The sequence below is a fragment of the Ylistrum balloti genome, unplaced genomic scaffold (assembly GCF_031769215.1).
Source record: "Ylistrum balloti isolate Yb309-2 unplaced genomic scaffold, AGI_CSIRO_Ybal_v1 Utg370026, whole genome shotgun sequence".
NCBI lineage: Eukaryota > Metazoa > Mollusca > Bivalvia > Pectinida > Pectinidae > Ylistrum > Ylistrum balloti.
In genome coordinates, this window is record NW_026782091.1 from 707,336 (window position 1) to 730,366 (window position 23,031).

Here is a 23,031-nt window from a genome sequence, read left to right on the forward strand (position 1 = left end):
AGAAAGAAAAACAAATCAAGATGATGATGATGATGATGATGATGATGATGATGATGATGATGATGATGATGATGATGATGGTCCTGTTTTGCTTTTATCTTTAACACCAAATTATGTTTTCAAATTTGTACCACTGTTTTGATCAGAAGAATCATTTTATGTATATTCTAAAAATGAAAATATGATGCAATACGTTAAAATCATGGTATCTTATATAGATATTTATATACAGGTGATTATCTCATTTTAATTCAACTCACATGGTATTATTTTTACCTCTCGCATGTATATAAACACGAATATTATTATATTTGAATTGTGGTTGCTTGGGAATGCCATTAGTATCTTTGACACAGTCATACCGATACCATGGTATTAAATACAGTTATGATAGGAATACATACCACGGTGGTGAATAGGTGTGACAAAATAATCAATCTATAGATATCACGGCAGGCAATATACATGTAACGACGTCCGACATGTAAGACGCGGAAGTAATAATGAAAGAACAGGTAGATAAAAGTTTTGATAATTAAGTATATACTTTAAAATCATACATTTTCGGAAGATTCAAACTTCGTGGTTCTCAAAAAAAATGTCTTAGATATTTTTTAATACTCGCGAAATCCAGCAGTAGTAAGACAATGTATATTCCTTATCTCATTATCATTCCGTTTAAATCCGAATTCATGGGTTAAGGGTACCCATAGCGTCAATGAAAATATCCCATCCCCACCCGCCTCCGGAAAAATCAAGGATTTTTCAATACACAACGTCTGTATAGTGCACTTGTCCAACTGACAGTACATTCAAATTTGAACGATATGTAGCTAGGGAAAATACTTATAATCGTATTTCTCTATTGAAACTGCGTGCGACATCTAACATATTGAAACTTGTTTTGTAGTCTGTAAAAGAGTTATTCCTGTTTATTATAATAATATTTTCAAAAAGGTACTTTAATCAATAAACCAATGTTGTTAACATAATCTACAAACAAAATTGATATTAAAAGTACAATTTTCAAATAAATAATAACGAAAAACAAAACAGGTTATTTTAACTCAAAGCACCAAGTGCCATTGATAAAAACATGACGAAAATATACATTAAAGTGTACTGGCGAGATACAAGCAACAACTGTTGTGTTTAAGATTTCGGTAGGGTGGGGAAGTTTTGATTATTCAAAAATCGGATATGAAGTCTTCATACAGTAACTGTTTAACGTGAACTTTAATACCAAATAGCAAGATAAATTATAGATAGAGTGATAACCAATTGCTGTCTTCAATCCAAGATGTTATAAATTACGTGTAAGAATAAGTTGCTGGCTATATTGAATGTAAGATATCCTTTGAAGTTAAAACGGATTAGATTTTACTAAGAATATGAACAACATTTTACAATGAATACCCGGGGGGTAAGATCGTTAAAACTTTATAAGTGTTCCAAACAATGCCTACTTTAATCACATAGCTAGTCAACAGCGCCTGTCGGTAGATTTTACTGATTAAAGATATCAAATCTTACCAGAAATATCATTAAACAATGTTCCAGTCATGACCGAAATTTCACAAGAGGTGAAATATTTAATTTATGAATGGTATATCTATTAAATATATTAACTGACAATTATATCCTATAAATGAAAAATGTTGGAGATACTACATCATCTCAATTTGAATATGATATCTGTATCAGATATATTTATATAAAAGTTCGAAACACAATAAGGTGTGTATTTGATTTGTATTTGTAAATAGCATTTCATTTCTCTATTTCCTATTTTCTCTCTCTTTTATTTCCTTGTTTGATATGAAGTAGGACTGCAAACATGACATTTCATGGGCGCAGTCGATGAAGCTGAAGACGCTTACCATTCCGTAACAATTAATCTTTTCCTCCTTGTACATTGTATGAGTTCCTATGTATATCATTCTTTTGTTCATATATTACATTCGTTTCATTTAATTCGAACTTGAGTTCAGATTTTGTTGGCATGCTGGTGTGTTCATTGTACTCGATACATTTGATTTACAGTCTTATCACTCCAATTGTGTAACATTGAATAATTTGTTGAAAGTTGTCTCAAAATATGACAATATATCATTTTGTTCCTTCATAAAAAAAAAGTCATGAATCAACTCTTTTATGTATTTTTATGTGTTGTACGTTACCTACTACATATCAGAATGAACAAATGGTCAGTAACTTAACAAAGCCAAGAATTCAACTTCGTACACATAAGTAAAAGCCTACACAATAACGATATATTGATTCTTGACAGATCTGTTTAATACTCGTTCGTTTGCCTGTTGATTCCATTGTCGTATGCCTTGTTCTCTTTTGAGAGCATTACATTACTTCTTTTGATTTACCAAGGTTTAAGTGTGTCGTCGATGAAGTAGAAGACGCTTTACACCTAGTTGTATTCCCCTGGTACTGTTTCAGGAGTCTCCGTGTAAATTTATTTTTGTTTACATTATACTATTTAAATGTTGTTGTCTGTAAAGAGCTAGAAAATTATCATACATCTGAGTCGGTAACATACTATGCTACATCTATAGTTGCTTACTTCAAAATCAACACCAATTCCAGTATATGGTATTGTATAAAACTGAGCTTCAAATACTTCAAACATGGATTAATTGGTATGAAATATAATTTTTAAAATGTCAATATTAATAAAATATATATGTTTGTTATAGTCAATCGCAGTTATTTTTATTCTCGATGGAAACTATAGATAACCAAACTTTGTGAGCTCATCTCAGAATCTCAGTCTTTAAAATGTTTTGCTGTCTTGGGAAAGTATGACATTTTAACCCACATTCTTTGACATTTGGCTGACTATATCTTTAAACCAGAACTTGAACTTCCTAATATTCTTTTTGTCTGTGCGTTTTCATGTACCCCATCAACTTAAAAAAAATCGAAAACCGACTGATATAATCATTCAGTCTATGAATATTTACAAAAGTGAGATTACGCAGTGGAATATCTTCCCTGGTTGTAGTATCTTTATGCTCAGCCCCTCGTTTCACTTATCGTGTACTTATCATACGGACACATATCTAACATTCAGATACTCGTTTGATCCATTCCCCCATTCGTTCACTCTGTATATAAGCGCATCAACTATCGGGTATCTCCTTCCTTGTAGATTCCATTTGCTTTAATGTCCCGCACATGTACATCAGCGGTACCTGTTTTTCTTCAGATACACATAGTCTCGGATTGAACGGGGATTGGCAATTTATCACAATATATTAAAGTTTTTTTTTTTAATTTCTACTGTTATTGCTATATCATCTAAAAATCATTCTCTGTTTCCCCACAGAATGGTTCGTAAATCGCTTCAAACATAATTAAATAGCCCATACATCACATCATTTAAGTGTATGTTTAGGAGAAGACTTATTTCCCGTTATCATTTAAATAAATTGTACTTCCGAAAAAAACTATCCTTTTTTCTTTCTGACCAGAAGACGGGTTTCCAATTATCATCTGAATTAATTGTACTTCTGAAAAACCCATCTTTTTTCAAAAGTCCTATAAAGTTTCTTTTTGAACAACATTTTGTGGTCTATTTTCTTTGCATTTGAAGAGTTTATGTATAACACGAACACTCACATTAAATATCTTCTGTCACTCCGTTATCTTTGTCTTAAGACCTATAATGAAAATTAAATTTCAGAGGATGTAACGAATTACGCTAGAAGCCATAAAATATGCCTAATATCACTTATCAAATCAGATGCAGAGGCAGAAACGTCGATATACAGTTGCCATTTAACGATCAAAGCAACCTCATTTTAACTGATATTGTTTTAAAAATAAACTACCCTAGAATTTCGATGGCATCTATGATGTTTTCAAAAGATACATGTGAAACAAGACGAGAGCGTGCGTTTCGTATGTTTAACGCGTTCGTAGTAGCTCTATGCAAATTATTATATATTCATTCTAATTAGTAGGCATCTGATTAATTCTAGTGATAATTTGGAAGTTTGGGTCACATCAGAAACAGAACAAGATCAGATATCGTACATGTTATCCCCGTCTCTTTCAATCGGGAGTTTCTGAGATCCTGTAGGGTTGATATTCCAAGTGCTCCGTCTAGACTTAACATTACGTTGCTTTATCAATGATCATATCCCCCTATGTCAACGTTATCACCCCTAAAAAGCTTTTGCGGACAAGTGCAATTTGAGACCACGTCCGATCTCCAACATATAGAACATTTCAAGACGTTTTCCCATGAACAGATTTACTTATTCAAAATCAACGCAATCATTAATTACATATATGTTGTATGTATTGAGATATTGGAAATAGTTCATTTATAACCAAATTTTTCCCAAACATATAGATGTTGTCAAAAGATTCAACGGAAACAGAAAACTGTTTTCCCATGAACAGGCTTAAAATTCTTATAAGTAAAAATTCGAAATCAAACAAATCAGTAATTGAATATAAAAGTTGAAATTTAGACGTTGATGGATCTGGTATAAAAGTTCATAAAGGTACAAGTGCAGTGCTATAATAATGTATATGATGTGATTTAAGGTCTATAACTTCCTCATGGACTAATATTTATTATAATGACTGGTCTATTCAATTAATACACTAATATGTAATATATTTGTATAAATTATTGCCCAATTTTGACATGAAAAAGATGCACTTCAAAATAATTGTATACATATTTCAAATGTTTTGAATTACAAATAAGTCATTCGGTTGCGTATAAATATTCACTTCATATAACAAGACATTCCCGGATAATTAAATGTTAAAGTTGCAACGTACCGTTATTTGATTTCAATTGAATATATCAATATACCGACATTTCAATAATCAATTAAAATGATGTATTGTCATTAAGTTACCATATCTTATAAATAAGTATTCATATGTAAGCTTAAATATCAACGTGTTTTGATGGCAATAAATGTATTGTGTGTTTTGTTGTATGATAACATACCAATATTTAACCCTTTATTGATAAAAAATCACAATAGGATATTTGAAAATCCTGTGACTTTGATCCCAGATAAAATAATCGGGAGTGTGAAACGATTGATAAGGTTAAAGTCAGATACACCCATTTAAACGCTCGCTGTGTAGTTGACAACTGTGTCAGTTAAACTTAATAAACAAGTGTCTTCTAAAGTAGAAAACAACTTTTATTAAACGAATGTTTAAATCAGTCTTCGATATTTGAAAGTATCTTTTCGTATTACTTTCATTATCAAATTTTCATTTTAAAAAATTAATGTAGCAATAACATCTAATATCTACAAAATTATATTCAATAATTGTCAGATAATTTTCTCCTTGTTATCACACAACTTAAACGGTCTCAAGCTATTTCGACGAGAGCTTTAATCTTATCTGCAGGCAGCTCCAGAAGGCCTAATATATAATATAACTTTAGATGCAGGTATACATATGTATACATCTCTAGAATTTAAAATGTTCATTACCCAATACATAGAAAAAATATTTTTATTTCAATTAATCTGATCGAAAATGATACTTGTTGGTTAAGTATGTTATTTATAAAATTAATTTATAAATAACGTATAAGCTACTTTCGTAGAAATATTTTTGGTGTTTCTGATCATCGGAGTCCAAATAAAGTAACACTTGAAGCAAGTACCTGTCTAAAACAAATTTATCATATATAATATTTTATCATATATAATATTTTATCATATATGATAACGAAATACAGAGTATTACAATTGACAATATCAATTTGTAACTATTTGTTTACATCACAACACATATAGTAATAATTTATTTTTGAAATAATGCAAGCTGTTGAAACAAACATGGTATATTGAGTATTATCTACATTTATCTAACACCTAAGTTGTTATATATTGTGCGGTAGATGTTGATGTGTTCTAAACTTAATCAAAATTATCTTAAAGTCGGGCCGCATTATTTCAACAGAAAACTGAAAATAAACCTCCACTTCAAGGAAGTGCGTAATACAATTTTCATGTTTTACAGGAAATGTGATGTTTTGTTTAATATTGAATTACGATAAATAAATATGCAATTATCCAATACCTAAAAATATTACACTGATTAATAAACAATCCTTCTATGTATAAAGCATCACTGTCTACACTTTTGTATCATTGTATCAAATGTGTTATTTAGATGTGCAAAGGTTGAACCAAAACCAAAGTGTCGTTGGTGACTGGAAATAGCATAAAATAAAACATATTTCCCAGAGAAACAAAATTGTAATTCTGAGATCTTAAAAAAAGGCACTATCGAAGGATTGAACAAGAGACATACAAAAGAATAATATACAAAATATCAAAACTAACTCTTTGAAAATTCTTGACAATTTCGAACGAGATAACATCGTATATTGAATTCAATAGTGTTGTTAATCTGGCAACTTTTAATACTATGTACTGTACATATTTAGGAGTACTTCACCCAGCAATTAGATTGGCCACCAGAAGCCGCATTATGTAATGTACATTTAGCACTAGGTGTAATATACCCATAACAGTGATAACATGAAGTTAAAAGTCTGTTATTTTCATTTGATATTCATGTTTTGAAATTATATTGACATTTTTTGTAACGCCATCAAATTATTTCGGAACACTTAAATACCACATGACTGTTTTGATAATAGAATGAATCTTTGTCCATCCGATTAAATCATTGTCATATTTAAATATCAAATGAACGATCAAATAGCGTTACTCTCATAGCAGATATCAAACTCGTGACTTATCTGTATCATACACATCGATTTTTGTGATCTGTATAAATAGAATGATATCATATTTCTTTTTGTTTTTCTAATAGCAAATTATTTTTCATGCTTATCATGAAATATGATCATTTCACAGAAGAAAAAAAGTGCAAAAACGTAGAAAGTTGGAAAACTAAATTTCAAAGTCAATCTGATTGTATCTATTATATTTTCTGTAATTAGCAACAGAGCGAAAATTCTTGGCTTTTCACTAACCTGTAGGCTTACTCTGGTCTAGGAAATGGTAATCTTGTGGTTCTGATTTCATGTTTCGTGGACTTGTATTCACAGCTCCAAAAGAAGTGGAGACACTGACTCGTACATCCTCCATGGGATCACCTTGAATATCAGATCACTTCCTCTCTGGAACAATATTTAGACACGAATTGACAAAATGCTTCCTTTTCTCATTAACGGTTCTGTGTCAGTGATATTTCACTGTGTGTGTTTCTGTAGTCGATCGCTTGAAGTATAAAGACGAAATTGATGTTGTTGCTATCAAACATTCAGGCTAGAAACTAGCATAATACCCCAAAAGTCCTTGGAATATCATGTAAAGCTGTCGGAAATCTACCTAAACCCGGCAAAATTTAATTTAGGTGAAGAAACTTCATAATTATATTACCGTAGCATAGGAAGGGATATTAGGTTAATTCATGACTTTAGAAAGATAGTTGATATCTTTGAATGCAAAATCTCTCTGTGCCTTGTTTGAGCGTTGGGATAGAAAATAACGATATCTCTGGAATTAATAGGAAAATGACAATCGGAATTAGGGTTAATAACATTTGGACGTCCAGCAAAATGTTGTCGTAACAGAATGATTAATCAGTTGATAAATATACAAATGGATCGGTAGGAATTAATGGTCTTTGCATTTTGATGTGAAAAGGATTTAGGATGATTTTCTGCATGGACGAGTGTGTCATAATGCCATCGATGGTCCTCATATGGTGAATGAGAATGGTTGGTCATGGAGGGCCGCCGTTTGAGTGTCACTTCCATTATCATTCAAATGCCTGTATTACCGTTCGGAAACAATCTGACTTCGGTATAGTCAGCTTAATAATGTTTTGTTATATATGGTAATTACATAGATAAATAGAAATAGCATTAGATCAGAACAGTTAATAAATGAAGTTTGCAGATTAATTTTCATTTGATGTAATACAAAGTTTGTTTATTTTACCTTGATTTTTATTGAATTAATAAACAATGACGTATTTTTCAAGATGGATATTCGAGGAGTTTATAAAGTTCGCAGAAGACAAAACAGCGATTAGCTTCCAAATGTCTGGTAATGATTCAACTGGAGAAATTCGGATTAATTCAGTATTTGTATATCTTTATTAGCGATCGTCTACGCGTGGTTTATGTGTTGAGATTTGAGAACGATAAAGTCAGCATTCTGTAATAGGTGGACGTCCAACTAACTGACATATTCATATGGTTGTCAAAGTTACACAAAATCTATCCAAAATTACTAAAAGTCATGTTTTTATCACTGTCAAATTACAGTTAAACATCAAATTAGCTACTGAATATTCATTGATTCAATCTTAATGTCGAAACAAGATGATAAGAATAAGTACGAATGTTTTATCTAACTGATATATGACCCACCTTATAGTGTAATTACGCCACCGGAATAAGTGTCTCCCTTCACGTAGAGCTCTTCAAAGGTTATATCGGGGAGGTAAAATTGGTGGCGACTACTTCGTGTCGCCTTACAGAAGCAGCTAAGGCGTCGAGAGAGACGGATAAAGCGTTTGATGTGAAGTGGCATTTAAATGAATTTAAATGAAAATAGGCACCGCGGCTAAATTCAATTTAATTCTACAATTAGAAGAAATACATTAATAAATCCCAGCTTTTCTACTCTTATTAATTCAGATGTAATATTCTACCCATATTTACCGTTTTGCTACTTTTTAGAGATTGCTATCATTGCTTAACGTATATAATTCCATTGTAAAATTGACAGGAAAGTGTTAAATTGACTTGGTAAGGAATTACCTAAAGTTTCATATTAATCCCACGTGAAAATGTCCTTAAGTCTTCGACTTGATGGTTTGTTCCTAACAAAGTTAGTTATGGAAGACGACAAATTCCCATGTTCACATTATGAGCGAATTAAATCGGCTTTTGATTCAATACTACTGAATTAAATATTCCCGCAGTACCATCAGAAAACGTTATGAGTTAATTGAAACTTTCCGCTATAAAATGAGACTTACTTTCATTTAGTTTGACATAAGAGAAACGGGTTGGGAAAAGTCCTATGATGTTACAATGTAGCGATATTTGGTTTTTTTATTACTTGCGATAATATATGCGGAAGTTTTGCTCGGAGCAAATCACTTGAAAATTGTCACGTGATTGTGAGATTCAACGTGATTTCATAATAAGATAAAAGATCAAAAAGACGTCTGTGCTGTAACCTGTTTGTTTATTCTACAAATACAGATTTATAAACCAAGACTGTATATAACCAATTATGTAATGGTATGTTAACCATTAGTACATATCAATTTATGTTTTGAATAAGAAAGTGTGTATGTTATTTGTAAAATTGTCTGAGTTGTAGAATTAACGAGAAAAAAAACTAATTTCCTGCTTAAATATTGTATGTTTTTATGCACCACATACATCATTTATTCAAAATAATTCATTTCGCGAAATTGTTCAAATGAATTTGTCAAATGAGATCGCAGTTGCTGATAAATCTTTTTCGTAAAGATGTTGGAATGTACTATCATGTAAGTTCATTTAGTCGAAATGTTTACAAAGCCGGTTCATTGCTTTGTACGATCAAGGAATGATTAACTAGCGAAATGGTGGTATTGTTCCGGCCGGCGTTACTAAATCTAACTGCACGTGCTTCCCGCCATTTTATTTGGTAGGACTCATTATAAAATCATTGACAATCATTACTTCGCTATTTAAATGATAGAGTGGTAATTCTCTATTGAAAACTTTGGATTCTGGTTATACTAACTTTCTCAACCATGTTGGCTCTCTTATATAAATCGACATCATTAATCGTGGTCGCCGATCCGTTTAATGTTATGTGTATCCGACGAACGTTTAGGTGATTAAGACAGTACGATTTGTAAATATTGACAGCACGTTCTGTTAAGGTTAAAGGTCATCATGATATTGATTTCTCGTGATCTCGCGTTTACGGCGTTAAGAGGACATCTGCGCTTGTGTTCTTAATCCCTTTTATTGTATCTGACCCTAAGAATGACCGAAGGTGACCAAACGGTAACCTGAAAACTGACCGCTGAACTTAGCAATCTGACATAATTCAAAACTACCCAAATGGAATTGATTTGACATGACAAACATGTAAAATTTGTAAACACAATGAAAGCAGATGGGTTGTGGACAACTAAATTCCGACGTTGTTGCTCATAATAATTTTACTTTGAAAAATCTTGAAAAGCCCGACCAATGATACCTGTTTTGGGTTTCATTTATATGAAAACTAACTAACTTAAACAATAAATGAATATGAATAAGATAGGGTTAAAATATATGTTATAGGCAAACTATATTCAATATATTCTAATTGTACATTTGTATATGCTACGAAATCGTATACCATAAATTAATGTCACATCGGAAGTCTATATCTAATCAAATATGAAAGTATAAATGAGAGCTAGAAGATTCTTACCAAATCCATCTTTTTTGTATAGTTGCACTTAATGATAGTGTGTTAAAGCTAATAAATGTTTGAAATTCACGCGCAGAAAAATGAGATACGAACAAAAATCTTTATAAAGCGACCTAACCAAATACTTAAGTCATCGCATTATGAAAACATGTTAAGAAAATGACGACATATCAACAGAATCTCAATCCAACCCTTAAAAACAAGCAAAATATGAACAAAAGATTAACAATGACTTAGCAGAGAGAACGTCTTCTGTTTCATCAATGACATCTGCCATGTGAATCTTGGTCAGTTATTAATGTCACGTCACCAAATGAGAACAAGGACAGCAACAACAACGGAACTACCTGTTATAGTTATGAACATCAAACACGTACGGCTTCATATCGTTCAAGGAAATAGAATATTTCCTAGTGATGTCATTATGACGACCGTAAAGCTTCTAAATCTTTATCAACCTACATCTTTTGAAACCCTGTGTTGTGAGTTTATTTTTAAAAGTTCATAATCCTCATCAACCTACATCTTTTGAAACCCTGTGTTGTGATTTTATGTGTAAGTTTTTTGGGTTTTTTTTTTTTGTATCTTTTACGGAAATATCAAATCAACTGTGACATGTAAACATCCTGGACTGGGGTTGAAGTAATAGATCACTATGTGTCAAAATGGCGACAGCTTGAGAAGCAGTGCTAGAATACACTCCTCTGATCATTGTTTACATTACATCAATAACTAATGGGTTTTTTTTTTTTTAGATTTATACGTGTAAGATCTAGAACATTTGTGTCACAATTCACGTGGGATTTCCAATATTCACGACAGATTGACATATATTATCAAGAATTTCATTTCTTTATCGTATTTTTTGTCTCGTCCTCATGAACGTTCTACAATTTAAAAATTTACTTTCATAATCAAGAAATTTCCGTAGGAAAGCATTATTGCCGTTGTGGACATATTCCTTTCAAGGCTCACAAAGCTGGTAACATATGAACAAGAGTAATGTGTTTTACTGATAGAGCGACCGATATGTGTAAAGTGATGGTCGGATATCACGGGATATCATTTAGCCATTCAACATAGATCTGCCGAAACCATAACTATTTCTTTAAATTTGAGTCTGGAGGGAATCTCTTCATTTTAACAATGTCACAATTCTAGTACCCTTCTCTCTCTTTCACGCTGGTTTCACTCTTTCTCTTTCTTTCACGCTGGTTTCACTCTTTCTTTCACGCTGATTTCACTCTTTCTCACTCTTTCACGCTGGTTTCACTCTTTCTCTCTCTCTTTCACGCTGATTTCACTCTTTCTTTCACGCTGATTTCACTCTTTCTCTCTCTTTCACGCTGGTTTCACTTTTTCTCTCTCTTTCAAGTTGATTTCACTCTTTCTAGCTCTTTCACGCTGATTTCACTCTTTCTCTCTCTTTTACGTTGATTTCACTCTTTCTCACTCTTTCACGCTGGTTTCACTCTTTCACGCTGGTTTCACTCTTTCTCTCTCTTTCACGATGATTTCACTCTTTCTCTCTCTTTCACGCTGATTTCACTCTTTCTCCCTCTTTCACGCTGATTTCACTCTTGCTTTCTCTTTCACGCTGGTTTTACTCTTTCTCTCTCTTTCACGCTGGTTTCACTCTTTCTCTCTCTTTCACGCTGGTTTCACTCTTTCTCTCTCTTTCACGTTGATTTCACTCTTTCTCACTCTTTCACGCTGGTTTCACTCTTTCTCTCTCTTTCACGCTGATTTCACTCTTTCTCTCTCTTTCACGCTGGTTTCACTCTTTCTCTCTCTTTCACGTTGATTTCACTCTTTCTCTCTCTTTCACGCTGATTTCACTCTTTCTCTCTCTTTCACGCTGATTTCACTCTTTCTCTCTCTTTCACGCTGATTTCACTCTTTCTCTCTCTTTCAAGCTGATTTCACTACAGCGTCATATTTTTTTTATCAAGTCCGTTATTATGTAGATTAATCGAGGTTTTGATGTATACTTAAAAGTAGTAATGAACTATATACTATAAAATCGTTTATTTTCATGTGGCACAAATTTCGTGCGGTTTATTCCCCTAGAAAATACGTTTTTTGTGGGCGTTTGATTTCGTAGGTCAAAGTATCCATAAACACAGACATGTACAGAAACAATAATTTAACAGTTCACTTTTTCATGGACATCAGAATTCGGGAATTAACAGTAAATGAGAAAAATTAGTTTACAGCAACGCAAATTCCATGCTATAAAATTAATGACATTAAATGATCATCTTCTATATTTATACTAGTCAATCTGATTGCCGTACCACAGCACGATTAAAAATCTGGTAGTACCCCTACAGAAGGCTGATTGTCACTTTAAATACATTGTTTGTGTTTAGGTATGTTACATCTTAATCTGTGCTGATGTGAAAGGGCTTTACAGTTGATGGACAGGCTTTAGGGTGCGCTCACTTTTTCTATAACGTATGGCACTTGTACCACACCTCACCCGTAGTAGTTTACAAGGTTAGACAGCAATAGTGGGTTATCGCTGTGTCAGTAGTGTATAATGATTTATTTAAGTGGGGCTCAAATTTCAAGACTTTTGTAAAATATTACGAAAATGATTTCATTTGCTTTGAATTTCTTCCGTAAATGATAAAACACTCCTAAAAGTGTTCTGACTAACGCTTTATCAATTCAGTCGGAGACATTTTCTACAAAGAGTGCAAAATGTCGTGTGACTTATTCAATACATACGGCGGATAGTTTACACTTTTCACCTTCACAAAATAAACATGATGGAGGAGGTAACTAAGGTAGGGGGTTGGGGTGGGGGTTGGGGTTGGGGGGGGGGGGTATGGTAGGTTTATCATGAGGAATGAGAGGAGTAACTTATGTAAGATAACTAGCGATAAGGCAGAGCTGATTTGGTGAGCTTATACCATATCGCGGCGTGCGGCGTCCGTCATTCTTTACCTTAATCAAAGTTCTATAAGTACTTAGGACACAAACGACAGAAAAAGATTTTTTCATACATTCGTTTTATCACAAAGATTAAATGTTGTCAGTTCATCGGCACTTACTTAGACTTAAATCTAGTAATAGGTTCACTTGACATCATCCGCCTAAACTCCCCCCTCAATTCTCCTCTCTCTCTCTCTCTCTCTCTCTCTCTCTCTCTCTCTCTCTCTCTCTCTCTCTCTCTCTCTCTCTCTCTCTCTCTCTCTCTCTCTCTCTCTCTCTCTCTCTCTCTCTCTCTCTCTCTCTCTCTCTCTCTCTCTCTCTCTCTCTCTCTCTCTCTCTCTCTCTCTCTCTCTCTCTCTCTCTCTCTCTCTCTCTCTCTCTCTCTCTCTCTCTCTCCTAAAATATGTAGTTAGTGTATTTGTTGCCATATGGCTATTGCGTTGTCTAACTATATTTTGTTATATATTGGGGAAAGGATGTTTCATAAGTTGTAATTACTTGTACCTAATCCTGTTGTAATAATTTTTGCAATAAAATATGTTTAATTCAAAATACTTACTTAGACCATTGCGATGTGATGATGGCGATGAAAATAATTTAATCAGTTCCTTTGATGATAGTTTACTGAGTGGAACTTTTATGAAAAAATGTTGTCCCCATTCTGTGATTGACCACGTGGAAAACATGTTCCTGTATCAAGCTTTCCTGGAACATGGAAAAAGTAAAATCATTAATGGGCCTATTTTCGATGTCTTATCACTTAATCATAGCCTTTATACAACACCAGTTTGTAGGTTAACTGGGACTTTTGTTCGTCATACGTCATCCGTTAACTTTTTTTATCTTCTCATGGACCGCTAAACCTATTCAAACCAAACTTGGTCACTGGCATCAACACCCGAAAGGAAAAATCTGTGTTCCCCATCCTTTGGGGTTTACGGCGTGGTTAAATACAGTGTCTCCTGGGGACAAATAATTCTTTATCAAGTATATAATATGGTTGTGATGTCAAAGAGTAACCCGTGTAAAAAAAAAGTCGAATTTGTGGTCTCTTTATGTAACATTTAATCTCCAAGGATGGAGGATTTTTTTACGAAGCCCAAATGCTGAAATAGCAATATAATTCCAATTCGTTTGAAAACCGTCAACTTTTTTGTGAGTTTTAGGAAGTTCTTTGGCCGCCAAGTTATAAGATCACTTGGTCAGGGGTCATCAAAATGCTAGAAAAAGGATAAGTATATCGTATAGTAAATATAAACTGGTATGAGATAGCCATATTTTTTATATTCTTCCTAAAAACTGCGTGAAGTACCACCATAGATTATAACTTTAGATTCGTCCACTATCTATGATGTAGTGTCAACGGGAAAAAAAAGCTATAATGAAATATATTTTTGTGGTTTTGTAGAGTCCAATGACGATGATGTTGTTGAGTAATTGTAGTGATGATACTGAAATCCAACTAATGGTCTTCATGTTTACTTAAGAGTGCATATATACATATATTTACAAAATTCATCCGTGTATTTACAAATAGTGGAGACTAGTCTCTCTCCTCCGCCTCTCCTGTGGGCCCTCCCTTCCTCTAGAGGATGATGATGATGATGATGATGATGGTTTCTCGTCTCCGTGACTGTCCCTCGCCGGGTATTGTCCAATCGACGCGTGTCGATTCTCTGGCGACGTGAGGGGGATGCTCCCCTCATGCCCTCTAGAAGATTGTTGTTGTTGTTGTTGGCAGGGGATGCTCCCCTCATGCCCTCTAGAAGATCAGGAGGGTTCTATTTATACCAAACGTATGACACATAGGTCAACGTCGCTAGAACACTGACGTTCGTCGGTGAGACGATACCCGGTCACGGGAGGAGTCAGGGAGACGGAAAACCTGTCAACGAACCAACCAACAAACCACACATAGGTCAAATGTAGCTGCCTAAGTAATAACCTAGCCATTAGATGACATAAGTACTTGTTTTGTTTGGCCTTACATAACCAATGTATACGTACTTTGACAGTAAGACCAGATACGCATATATTACATGACATAACCTTCAATAAGTTGAAGTAGGTCATTACTTGGTAGACGTTGGTAAAAAGACATTTGTTGAAATTTCCTCTAAATATTACTGGAGAAAAGTTCCTAATAGCTATACCAGAAGAGAGGATCAGAAGAAAGAAAAAGATAAGAACGCCTGAAATAAATTCACAAAGGCATCGAGACAGATGATGACGAAAATGTAAACCCGTCTTATATTTAAATAATAAAAATCACCTGATGACATGGAACAATTTTGATATGTATATAAACAGTGTCATACATCATAAATGGAAATGGATGATGGAATATCTATGTTCAGATATGCAAACACTCTCAACCGAGAATATTATCCAGATCTGTAGACGCCAAGGTTTCTTTGGTTCCTATATTAGACATGTCTGTGAACAAGTGTAATGTCTTGTGTAAGATGCAGGGGAAATTCATGCTAACAATATGTAAATATACATGAATATTTGTTTAATATATCAACTATTTATTGTCAAGATCGGCAGCTGAATTTTACTAACATAATAAAGAAACGAATACTAAACACATTGTAATGGTATATAAACCAAAAACAATGTCTCTGATGAACCATGCTCAAAATCCTAAGTACATCTTCTTCTTTATCTATTTCTCAACATTGATAACAATATTCTCTCATTTTATTTATGTGTTTATCACAAATTTTTGAGATCCGTGTTATTCTAGTCTGTCACATGTTTTAGTAGTCCCTAAACGTAAAAGTACTCGAACTTCGCTGAAAATACCACTTCGTGCAATTTTGTTTCATTCCTAGGAAAACGGCATGGAAATTGGGTGTATTACCAGTAACTTGAACTCGTTAAGATATCATTCTACATGTTTACATGGGAAACTCGATTCTGTTACCCGCAATTCTTTGATGCTTTGAAATCACAATTAGTGGTCCTGTCAACGTCGGTACTTGCAATATCTGTTGATATCTCATGAATTTGTAACAACTTGAATTGATATAAAATGTTTCTCAAAATTTTCAATGGACTACAGGAATTCAGTTGTCGCAGGGACGTACCTGGTTGTCGCGTCCCTGTTCTGTACGTACAGACTATGTACGAAAACTAAACGTGGCTTTGATTCAATTCAAAGTGTTTGATTCAAGGACAAAATCTTAATTTGAAAATAAGCCAGAGCGTAGTGATAGTTTCGATCTTGAGATTATTATTATTTCTTGTAATCTGGGAACAAGTAATAATGGGTCCAGACCGAGGCCGGGAGTCGCTATTGCAGTCATTAACAATCAGCGTTCTGATTGGTCAAACTGTGAGATATTTTATGAATGAAATTTTATGAAGGAAAGTAGTAGTTCAAAATTTTTTCTTAGATTGCGTCAGGACTCAAATCACATACACGTAGTAGAAGTAACATCATTGAACACAAACGACGGGATCGTATTTGTCAAAAACAAACGCTTGTCATAGACGACAAAATGGGTTTTCATCAAATTTGACAAAAAGCACTATCGGGAAAAATAGAACAAATTATATATATAAATGGTGGATAGTGTCCCGAAGGGCTTTGAGGGATGGGGCCCGAAATGGGAAATTTATCAAGTTCTTTACTATCTTTCTTCTTCTGAGGGAATGAAAGGATGTTGTTTAAACTGTCTGGTACTTCCTTGGGTGAAGTAGATTCATTTTGTATAACTGATAGTTTCGGCCCCATAAGAAAATAGAGCAAATTCTTTAAATCTGTCTTCTTCAGCATGAATGACAAGGTTCTGTCCAAATTTGGTCTGAGGGATCCTTGGGGGAAGAAGACTTAGTTTTGTATAAATGATGGGTCTCACCCTCTTCAGGACTTGTGTCCGAATAAGTTAGATTGGTGCAATCTTTGAAATACAACTTCCTCTCTTGCAAAGAAAGTATTTTCACTTAATTTTGCTTGAAATATCCTTGAGTGAAAGAATATGCAGGGCTGTGTAAAATAAATAATAAAAATGTATGATATAATTACCTGTTTTTGATAACGATAATGAAAATTATTTCTAATCTTCCATCGCACATTTATTTTGTGGATATTGTCATTGCATTATCAAAAGTGAAGCCAGATCACTGAAAATACAGTATCTACATGCAACAAGAGGTTTAATTGTGAATAAGATATTCCAAGTATCACAATATCCTTAATAGACCTCTGATGTACACGGTTACACCAACCACATACTTTGCTGAAGTACAGTTTGATGAAAAGTATACTCATTTGTATTTGTGATCGCAACTACTTTCTCAAGGGGAAATATACCTTTATGCTCATAAGCATCACTGGTGGTTTCCTTGTTTTTCTACCACAGTTCTCATTTTGAGAAAGTGACATTACCTGTCGGATGTCTCCGATGAAGCAGAGAAAGCTGTCCTCATGGTAAATCTTCCTTTCCTTCGTGTTTTGTCCTCGCTTCACTTGTTTTCAATCAGAATTATTGCTCTGTTTTTTTTTCATATCCGTAGTCTATTTTCAGAGGGATATCATGAACGAGTGGTGTACGAAAATTTCCCCTGACATTTCACGAAAGTTTATGCATGATTTATTTTAATCTAATTCAGGAAGTCGTTTTACATGTGCTAATTTAATAACGTCATTTTTTCACAGACGCACAGTATGTGACGTCACTAAATAAAACCATGGTCGCCATCACGAAGACGAGGAGCGTGATGGTACCTATTCTATAATAACTTGAAATATAAAGTTTGAAGAAAAAATCAAATAATTGATCATCACATTTGTCTTTTGATTAAAGAGAAATTTTACATTCACGAAAAAAATATGGTTTGGAACCTTGTATTTTTTCTCTGCCATCTTGTCCCTGGATTGTCCTGAAACATGAAATTAAAACATTTTAAATTTTCTTGTGGTCCATGTTTATTTTCTTTGTTTTTAACGCCTGTTTGGATCCTGTTTTTGTTTACATATAGATTTATTCAAATTTGATTTGTCTTTGTGTGTATCAAATTATATCTTTTTCAGGGTGTCCGGATTGATCAAGTGGATTTGCAAAGGGCTGTAAGATTCAAGAAATCGTCCTGTTGTGTCGTGGTTGTATCTTAGGGCAAGACATTTTACCATAATCGCTTGTGGCAGCATGGCGGACATCCATTGCGTGTCTGTCATTAACACCAGAATTAACAACGTTTTAATTGATTATGATGTCAAGTAATAATATTGATAAAATGGTGTAATAATGTTGAAAACGATATGTTGGTTCCAAGACGACGACGACGACGACGACGATGATGATGATGACGATGATGATGATGATGATGATGATGATGATGATGATGATGATGACGATGATGATGATGATCATTGGAAATATATATGTGTCACCTTAATATGTATATATAACATGTCATTTTTTTCAAACATAAGAAAAAAATACAAAAATTATTACTTTACCTCACATTTTCTAGTCAACTCTTTCATAAATGTTCATCAAATAGATAATTCAACGTAGTATCACGAAAGAAATTTTAGAGAATACGATTATTCAGAAACAAGTGTATGCTGGGTCCTCGGTCATAGTTAAAAGTCAGACTCAATGTTGTTCAGTACATGTAGGAAGGGAGCGAACTGCTATAAAAAATAAGTTGAAAACCATAACTCTTGGCGGGATACTGACAAACTTTGGCATTTTACATATGTGTAAAGTTCCCTTCGCTCATGAAGATTTCTGCCCAGATCATCTTTAAAAATCAAATCAAATGGTCCTAGGTTAGAAAGATCGTGTTTTTATTCCAAGCCTTGCAGGATTTCATTTTTCATACTACAAATTTTGTCACTAAGTTTTCGTGAGGACGGGGATTTCAGAGTGTTCTAAATCAGTCAAAGCATGGATTTTTTCACACATTCTTTGGTGTTTGTTTTAAAAATTATTTACATTCTCGTTTTTTTCCCTGAATATCATATCCACAGCTTAAAATCCTTTTTTTTCTTCTTCTTTTTCTTTTTTATCTGCTGATATGTCACGCCTTATGCGTAATTTCACTAAAATTATTTCAAAACTGAATACATATCCATGAAAGGTACCATACAGTGCACAATAGCTTTGATAGTATAGAATAAAATATGTACATATGTTACAATATATTAACTTCACATGTATGTTATATAGCGATTGGGATCTTTGGTTTTCCTTTCGTTCGCCACTGAATGTTTTCGCCTACCGTCAGTGATTTATACAATATTGAATGGAATATGTACATTGGAAACATCTGTTACAATATATTGACTTCACATAATTTACATAATACATTCAAGAAGATAAAATAAAATTATGCATCTGTTAAGAGATCAGTAAAAAAAATTATCATATCCCTGCCTCATCAAATGTTATCAAAGACCTGTGCATGTTGTGACAGAATTACTTCCCTTGAACTGTATCTCTTGTAAGGAGGCGAGAATCTTCTCCACGTCACATTATGTGACATTATCACATCTGCTTGTAAATTAATCGTACCAGATTGTTTGACGTCGTTATGTAAATAGCAAGATGTGAAACGTGACACATATCGTATTTTGTATATATGAGCGGTTGGTTTATCTTTACGCCTATAACAGATCGTATCTCTTCAAGATGTGAAACTTCTTTGCGGTCGGCCATTTTCAAGAATTTCAGTTTAGGATCACCGATAATATTGAAAATTATTCATAAGCGGTAGGTAATCCAGTGTTGTTTATCATATACTTCGTGTACAACGTCTGCAAATTATTTAGCTTACACGAATAATGTGTTATTCGTAACTAATATTATCAATTCAATTGACTTAGAATCTATCGCACGTTGATAGACAATTTTGACAGTTTCATGAATTTACACCAACAATTATATGCGACATTAACTATGGCAATGGAAAATATATCTGTATTTTCAATGGATTTTGTTATTCACAGCCTCGTGTGTTTGAATTCGTATGAAACTTCTGTGAAGAACAAATATATTAGTTTCAAATAGTTTTGATTGAATTAGCAACACGGTTGGTATCAATGCCTGATGGACTGGGTGACAGTCCTAGACCTAGATTAATTACCTGTGTGAGAATGAAACGGTGTAATATGGTTGCATATAACACACAAAGCCTCAATGTCAAGCTTTTAACACTGAAATAAAGGTCTTTCTGTGATTATAGGTGGGTGGGCTACGTAGTGGTACTCGTCTTTCACTGAGACGTCCAGGGTGTGATTCCCCAAATAGACTTGAAAGGTTTAGGTTTACCTGTCTGACAACATGAATTTTCCCCTGGGTAGTCTGGTTTCCTCCTTTTAGTAAGCCCCTATGTGTACTTTCGTCTGAGCCAACAAGAGTGATTAATTCAAGTCATAACTTTTTTCACAATTGTTGAAAAATTAAGTTTAATTTTTAAAAACCTATCTTTCTCATCAGATATTGTAATGATGAACTTCTTTCATAATTATTGAAAAATAAAGTTTAATTGTCAAAAGCCTGTTTGTCTTATCAGATATTGTAAAGCTAAAAGGATGTAAAAATAGCAGATAACTTGTGAAAGTGTGTCAAAAAAGCAAAAGTTTTGGTTGTGTCAGTAACAGCATGATCACCAACGTTCTGACAGTTGGACTCTCATGTGTGCAAGTAGGACATGCTGTCAGTAGGGGATGAGGTATGTTGGGTTAGTAGTGACTTTCAGGACCCAGATATTTGAGCCCTGGACTCAAAATTTCCTCTGGGGCTAACAAAATTCTGAGAACTAGCTAAAGTCATACTTTGTTAACTTGAACTGGCCAGGGGCGTGAAAAACTCCCAAGTTATTCGGGTATTCAAATCAAATCAAAATGATAATTTTCTGTATGCTTTTGTCTTTTCTTACAGAAATCTCTCATCATGGATCCACCTAAGAATGGCATTTACATTATACAGGGAGAAATCTCCCTTGTGGTCACTGCAATGCGGCGGTCATCCCGCTGGTCATCTCATAATCTTCAAGATGAGGAGGCTGATCCTTTACTTGGTGCCTTCTCCCAACTAAAAGATGTTTTAAACAATATAACTGGTACGTTCAGCACTTTCTAAAACAGAAAAATTATATAAATTTAAAAGCAAAGCAATCACTTGATAGTGTCTCTACTTGCTAGGGATTGAAGAACTGATTCCTCAACTGAGTCAATTTATCTAAATAGAAATGAAAGTACCTTAACGTACAGAACATCAGAATAGAATTCAGAGGTCATAGAATATTAATGGCTATCAACTGATATCTGATATCTAAAACTCTAAGTTCAAGGCAATAATTGATATTATTATTTGTGAAATCTTTTCATGTATACAGTACTTGAACAATGCTCTATATGATACTGGAGAGAAAGTACAAGGCAATAATTGATATTATTATTTGTGAAATCTTTTCATGTATACAGTACTTGTACAATGTATAATGCTCAATAGGACTTGTTATGATGATTGGTCTGTTGGATGCAGTGCACTTGATTATGGGTACAAGGTTTAGAAAACACTTATACAGAATATGTGTGTAACTATTTGGAGTAAAAATCAGGAAGATTACTGCAAAAGTAGGTGAAGGTGACAGATATGATGAAGTATTCGTAGAATTTTGAATTAGAATATTTGTTCTTGCCCAGTCCTGTTTTACTGGGACACTAAGAAGATATACAATGTTCCAGTATCTGTCTCCCTTAGGTCACCTATAACTTCATTTCATATACAGCTGTTTAAAAAAGAGGAATAGAAGAAATAAAACAAGATAAAAATAATTCAATTCCCAATCTATTTACTGGTAAACATTAGTCACTGCTACAATAATGCTGCTTCTTCAGCAATGAAATGGACATTACAGTAAAACATGTTTTTTCTAACTAATTTTTTTATGATTGCATATATATATGTATATAGTAGTATATCACCTTATGCACATTGACAGTTAACTTTCACTAGAATATGCATAAAAAAGTTAATCAACGATTATGGAAAGGAAATCCTTATTTATTGATCAACAGTCTTGATATATAAATTTTCACATCATACATGATAACACATGCAAACAAAAATGGCTTTCGGCATAAATCGATAACAACAATGTTAGCAGTTAATGTCACTTATTTCGTAATTCTGAATTGACAAGAGTATCAAATAACATTTGCCACACCCATAACAAAATTTGGTGCTGAAAAACTGGTTTTTACTGTTTGTATCACTACTGTTGCTGTCATTTTTGACGCCATCATGTGTTCCTGTTTACAAAATGAACTGCCTTGTTTTTAAAACTATTGCATGATGTTATTAGCTCAAATTTGAGAGGGTTTTCCCGAACCAAAGAAGTGGTCAAGCTGGACATGGAAAATGACTGTGAATATCAGAATAGCATGAAATTGTAACTGGAAATGTATATAACACATACAATAATTAATCAATTAATGATAGACTGGCAGTTTGTATACTACATTAATTTTACATTTTTTACTTATATATAATAGAATTCGAAAGTTTACAGGAACTTGAGGTAGTATATTTATTGCACTTATCTGTCAGCATCAGAACTTGACTTCAGGAAAAACAGTGAGCTTTTATTA

General features: G+C 33.6%; 1 protein-coding gene across 1 annotated transcript in view; it reads left to right on the forward strand.

The window, feature by feature from the left end:
- Window positions 1-19,997: 19,997 nt before the first annotated feature.
- Window positions 19,998-23,031, forward strand: part of LOC132548723 (Golgi-specific brefeldin A-resistance guanine nucleotide exchange factor 1-like) — a 29,236-nt gene continuing 26,202 nt past the window's right edge. The window contains exons 1-2 of the mRNA XM_060212602.1: window positions 19,998-20,146; window positions 21,317-21,497. Coding sequence (XP_060068585.1) covers window positions 21,329-21,497 — 169 coding nt within the window. The 5' untranslated portion in view covers window positions 19,998-20,146; window positions 21,317-21,328. The remainder of the gene's footprint in view (window positions 20,147-21,316; window positions 21,498-23,031) is intronic.